The sequence below is a fragment of the Cryptomeria japonica genome, chromosome 4, assembly GCF_030272615.1.
Source record: "Cryptomeria japonica chromosome 4, Sugi_1.0, whole genome shotgun sequence".
Lineage (NCBI taxonomy): Eukaryota > Viridiplantae > Streptophyta > Pinopsida > Cupressales > Cupressaceae > Cryptomeria > Cryptomeria japonica.
In genome coordinates, this window is record NC_081408.1 from 72,079,537 (window position 1) to 72,085,789 (window position 6,253).

A 6,253-nucleotide genomic window follows, 5' to 3' on the forward strand; every position below is an offset into this window, starting at 1 on the left:
TGATTTTTTTTTGGGTTGTTTTGGACACTTTGGCAAAAACCATGCTGATGTGGCACCATACTTGATGATGTGGTGCTGAAAGCTTAGTTATAAGCATGAGACTTGCCAAGTAAGCTACTCTAAAAAATTGGGAGTGATTTGAAATTTCCACTAGGATTTTGAGAAGCCCCAAGTTAGGGTGCTCAACCACTGGTGCTTATTTTGACGACTTGCATGATGATTCACGCCTTCAAACCTTAGTTGTAGATAGTTAAGTATCCATATTACATTTCAAAAAAAAAATGGAGATCTTACGATAAAAGCTAGAAGCTAGATTCGAGTCAAAAATTTGATCGATTGAACAACCATTTTTTTTATATATTGAATCTAGCAATGAAAAAATTTGGTCCACTCAACAATCGTCTTTTAACATTAAGCCCACAGAAGTAGTCACGTCCGATCGAATAATTGAATAGACAAACATTAGTGTCTATGTGAAACGGGCCTGCAGATTTAAAAATTATTGTTGTACAGAGCTTCAGTTCCATGGACTTATGTTGTGAATATCCTCGACCGCCCCACAATCGCACAACTTTTGTTTTCTTTGCGTATTGGAATTTTCTTCCGGGGTATCATGTTTTTGTTGGAGATTGATGCCTTTGCAGATCTTTAAAAAGTATATATCTGTTCCTTGGTTAACATCAAATGGCATGGATTATGTTCTAACCCAAAAAAATTCAGCTTTGAAATATAGCAGTAGAGTTTGCGGGATCTCCATTCATGGCGGCAATTCGAAGTTCCTCTGCCCTGAATCTGAAAAGTTCAGTTGCCCGGGCTCATGACTGCAGAACCTCTCGAAAGCCTTGTAAAAACAGGACTTTGAAAAAAAGGTCAGTTAATCATAACAAGATTGCTGTTTGTAGGGCTGGATTGAATTTCTGTGACCTGGTTCCTGAAAATAAGAAGGAGGTGCTGGGATTTGAACTTCCGAGATACGATACATCAAGGCATTTCACTGTGGATTTGGTTGTTGCTGGCAGTGGACCAGCCGGCCTATCAGTTGCCCAACAGGTTTCAGAGGCTGGAATATCAGTTGTGTGCATAGATCCATCTCCACAGACCATTTGGCCAAATAACTATGGTGTTTGGGTTGATGAGTTGGAAGCCATTGGTCTGGTGGATTGCCTTGATACCATCTGGGATGATGCAGTTGTGCACCTGGATGATAACAGAAGTAAGTTTCTAAGTAGACCTTATGGTAGGATAAACAGAAAATTGCTTAAAGAGAAAATGATGGGGAAATGCATTTCTAATGGAGTCAGGTTTCATCAAGCTAAGGTTTTGAATGTGACCCACGAAAGTTTAAGGTCTTCTGTTTTGTGTGATGATGGTGTTAGTATTCAAGCTACTTTAGTGTTGGATGCAACTGGTTTTTCGAGGTGTTTAGTGGAATATAAGGAGGCCTATAATCCTGGATATCAGATAGCTTATGGGATATTAGCAGAGGTTGACTGGCACCCATTTGATTTGGGGAAAATGGTTCTGATGGATTGGAGGGATTCCCATTTGGGGAATGAACCTGTTCTCAGGGCTAAGAATGAGAAGTTGCCAACTTTCTTGTATGCAATGCCATTTGATTCAAATAGGATTTTTCTCGAAGAGACCTCACTTGTCAGTAGGCCTGCTATGGCCATGGAAGAGATTAAGAAAAGAATGGTTGCAAGATTGAGGTATTTGGGTATTAAGGTAAAGAGGATTGAGGAGGATGAAAGGTGTGTTATACCCATGGGAGGCTCTCTTCCTGTGATCCCTCAAAGAGTTACTGGAATTGGTGGCACTGTGGGAATGGTGCATCCATCCACTGGATATATGGTTGCAAAAACATTAGCTACAGCTCCTATTGTAGCCAATTCTATCATACAGTGTCTAGGTTGCCCAAGGATGATTAGGGGGACCAATCTCTCCGCCTCTATTTGGAATGATTTATGGCCACCGGAGAAAAAAACTCAAAGAGAGTTCTTTTGCTTTGGAATGGATGTCCTGTTGCAGCTGGATTTAGAAGGCACAAGGGGTTTTTTCGATGCATTCTTTGACCTTGATCCATACCAATGGCATGGTTTTTTGTCTTCCAGGTTATTCTTTCCAGATTTGATTATGTTTGGTCTGTCTTTGTTTGCTCATGCCACCTTTACTTCCAAGTTGGATATTGTGGGAAAGGGTACACTTCCTCTGTTAAAGAGAATCGACAAATTTGTTGGTCGAGAAGGAATTTTCTTTACTCCCACCTCAATAAAGGATTATGTTTAATCTATTAATGTAAACGAAAAAGATCGCTAAGAATTTACTGTCATTACTATAAAATACATGCAAATCTCTTAGAATAGGGTTTTCAAACAACTGTTGCCATATAAATCCTACCAGATTTCTAAGGAGGGCAATGAACAGGGTTTTAAGTTGACCCAGGTGCAAAGGGGCCGAGACTTTAAAGGCTTAGTGTCCATACCTAAGTAGCCTTTTATGGCCATTAACTTGTAACAAAATTTCATCCACGTATCTTCAGGGTTGGAAACTATTGTAACTCAACAGATGAAAACTGCTGCTCTATATTTAAGAATAGTAAGGAGCATAAATGGCCTGTGATTCTACTGAGCATATTTTTTTCATTATAATGTCCCATTGGATTTTTCTTAATTTTCCTGAAATATCATAAAATCAGAAATCTGCTCGGACTGATATCAGATATTTGTTCTTGTAGAATTGTTTATTTTCTTGAAGTCTGCAGCAATTTAATGCAATTGGATGCCTTTGGTAAATAATTTTAAATTTGCGCAAATCAGGGGTTTTCATCTTTTAATTTTGAGGCCCTCCAGTGGTTTTGTTTTCAGGCTTAAATACACAGTTTACATTCCATAGGAGATAAAACCAGATATAGAAAATTGTATTCAATATGCTTTCTCAATTCTTCCTGCTTGAACTCTCTTTATATCCTTCTCCTCAAAAGGACGCAACTCCTCTCATGTCTTTTATTTTTTCGATTGTTAAATTGCAGATAAGGGGACTGCTCCCATATCTAATAATCGCTCAAAAATGTTTACATTGCATGTGTTTTGGCCTATTGCCACTACAACTTCCCAGGGCCACCAGCTAACAAAATCTGGAAGCCACATACTTAACTCCTATAAACTATATCCTGATATTTTTATACTACCTGCTCCAGCGGCAACAAACAACAAAATTGGAGCCATACATTCAGAGATTTTGAAAACTTGCAAGCTATAGACTTATTTAATTATATAATATTACCCTTGGTTGCAGGCAGATCAGCCCAACTGCTCCTTGTTAATGTACTCCTGCAGCCACTAAATCCCTTTTGTGGGCACCAACCCAAGTATCTTTTTCAGGAAAGCAGCTCCCTTAATGTCATTCTGTTGGTGCCGGGTGAAATCAGTGTGCTTGAAAGAGAACAGCTTTCCACCTCCGACCCCTGATCCATCAATTTGAAAAAATCAGAAGGGAGAGGGATACCTCTGTCTACCATGGCTATCACCAGAACATCTTCCAAATCACCTTGAAATTGCTTCTTGATAAGTTTCTTGCTCAATGCTTTGGTCATCTCCTTCGATTCCCTGATGTCCAAAATAGAAGCCAGAAACATCAAAAAGGTGTCTGTTATTTCTGTACCTATGATCCATCTCCATGAATTCCTTCCCCAGCACCCACTTGAGAACATGGAGGATTAACCCGTGGTGGGTTTTGAAGAAACTTTTGAGTCTCCTTTTTGTAATCTCTCCAAGAAATGCCATCTGTCTGAGCGAGCATGACAACCAAATGGGAGTGTCCATTACTGACACTCTTGAAATTGTGTTCTCTGCACTATGAACAAGAAAATGCACAACTTTCAAGAATTTAACTCAGCAGCTTTCATCGCACACGCACTTGGGTAAATGCTTATGAATGGGGCTTCACAAGCCTGTCCTTGGCCAGCAAATTCATTTACTGCAAGTGTTCTGTTTATAATTATTTCAAGTGCTTTGGCTGATCAACATGCAAGGGTATGATTGTGCGACTCTTCTTGGTTTGATACTACTTCAATTTGCTCAATCCTATCAGTGGCCATGTTGGCAAGGCTATCGGCCACTAAGTTGGCCTCACAGTAGATGCGTTTGACTAAGCAGTCCTTGAACTTTGATAACATATTGATCACTGCATCCAATTAAGATTGAAATTTCCATCTTTGCAATTTTTTTTTCCTTAACACACAAACTACTAATGAGGAATCTCCTTCAATTTTGACATTGGCTATTTTTAGCTTTAGACATTACTACAACCCCAAAATGAGTGCTTGCAGTTCGGCTTCATTATTTGTTCCTTTGGGCAATCTTCTTGAAATACTATCAATTATCCTCCCTTCCCAATCTCAAATTATGCAACCAGTGCCTGAAATACTTGGGTTTCTGTGGTGGTTCCCATTTGGTCTCTTTTTCGCTTATTTTGGGACCTCCCCCAGCCCTGATAACAAAGGTCCTCTCATGGATTTTTTTAACAAATAAATGCAAATAATATTAAATATTCCCCAAACAGGGTTGCTCTTTGAATATTCACACGAACCTGCTGGGAAACTGTTTTCTTTTATGAAATTCAGTGAATGTTTGATTGGGTTTTAACTTTTGTTTTCCCTTCATAGATAAGATGGCAGCCTGTAAAGAGCAATTTGCAAGGAGCAAATAGGCTGTTCCTATTATAAAATTAAGGAGGGGGCACTAAAAAATGCCCTTCCAGGATTGCTTTTCTCAAAGCTATCATAAATTTGGATGTTGAAAAATTTCCTCACTCTCCCATGTAGCATCCTTTTCAAGAAGATTTTTCCATTGAACCAGATGTTCTGTCATTGTTTAATTTCCTAAATTTTTGGCCTGGTGTTTTAGGCCCAGGGAACGTGTCTGTCATGCCCCTGCCTTAATTACATTTTTCCACACTGTCCTTAGGATGAGTTCAGATATATATAATTCAGAAAATTGTCTTACTTGTAAAACTTCACGATTTTCTGTGGGAATCAATAGGTTAAGCCCTAAATTATTGTCATAAGCAGTAATGAGAAGGCAGATCAATGCATAAGAATATACAGTGATCCTTATGTAAGTCAACACACCAGCAGATCGAAGAATTCATTGGATGAGCAGTCAGCCTAGACAAGACTCTTTTCCATCATACAATGCACCCACCACAAGGAATGATGCCCGAATTTGTCAAGGCAAAGCACGGGTTGTTAAGGAGCATAACAATAATTGATTTAATTAAGGAAGGGGCAAAAGATATGAAGGGGCGCCACTCCTAGGAGGGTTGTGACCAAATAAAGACACAACCTTCCACTGTCTCTTGAGGATATATAACCAGAACAACATATCAATCAAAGGGGGATATAGCACACAGTTTTATCATCGTTGAAGGATACAGAATATATTAACACACTGGCAGATCACTAATATATTACTGGCAACTAAGATTAAGGAAGCAGTGGATTAAGTCTGTGAATGCAGAGCTTTCTTTAAGAAATATTAATCTTACCAGAGGAAATTAGTATATGAAGCGACCCTTATTTCCCTTAACAACAGCAATTAAGAAGGGTCGTTACCTTTAAATACAGTGATCAAGTGCAAGGACAGAGGTTGTTGCCCTTCCCATCGTGGAGGATATCTAAAAAGAGAAAGCAGCATTTTTAGAGGACATCGATAAAGGAACAGAATGATAAAGGAATATAGAGAGAATAAGAAATCTGCTCAGCAAGGAAATTAAGATATTAGATATCTATTGGAAATAAATATCGAATACAGATCTGATTGACATCATAAGGTAATAAGCATCTGAGTTTGTCACACAGTAAGATACAACAATCCATCCCAAAAAACAGAAGCATCGAATAAGAGCAGATATAAGGGCAGAAACAAGGGCATTTACAAAAAGGGGACATTACAAGCGGTATCAAAGCATGTTCCTGCCAACCTGAGGGAAAGCAGTTAATGCAACTCAGTCAGCGAGCAATTAGGGCTCTAGAAAGGGAAAAGAGGAAAACTACCCACCAAAACAATACAAAGGGCTCAGAAATGGAGTATGAATTGAGGGGTTTCATGGAAAGAAACGAACAAACAACCCAAGCATTACTTCAAGCCCTTCAAAACATCAATAATACTCTTAAGCCCAACCAAAGACATGAGAGGGAAGACACCCCCAGCCAATCTGAGAATAACCAAGAAACTATGGTTTGATCAAATCCGAG

General features: G+C 39.0%; 1 protein-coding gene across 1 annotated transcript; it reads left to right on the forward strand.

The window, feature by feature from the left end:
• Window positions 1–292: 292 nt before the first annotated feature.
• LOC131077883 (lycopene beta cyclase, chloroplastic) lies at window positions 293–2,642 on the forward strand. The gene has a single exon (XM_058015472.2). The coding sequence runs from the start codon at window positions 760–762 to the stop codon at window positions 2,284–2,286; it is 1,527 nt and encodes a 508-aa protein (XP_057871455.2). The 5' UTR covers window positions 293–759; the 3' UTR covers window positions 2,287–2,642.
• The last annotated feature ends 3,611 nt before the right edge of the window (window positions 2,643–6,253 follow it).

Excerpts from the sequence above, each read along its gene's own strand:
- LOC131077883 (XM_058015472.2), top strand. The coding sequence starts at position 760 with ATGGCGGCAATTCGAAGTTCCTCTGCCCTGAATCTGAAAAGTTCAGTT.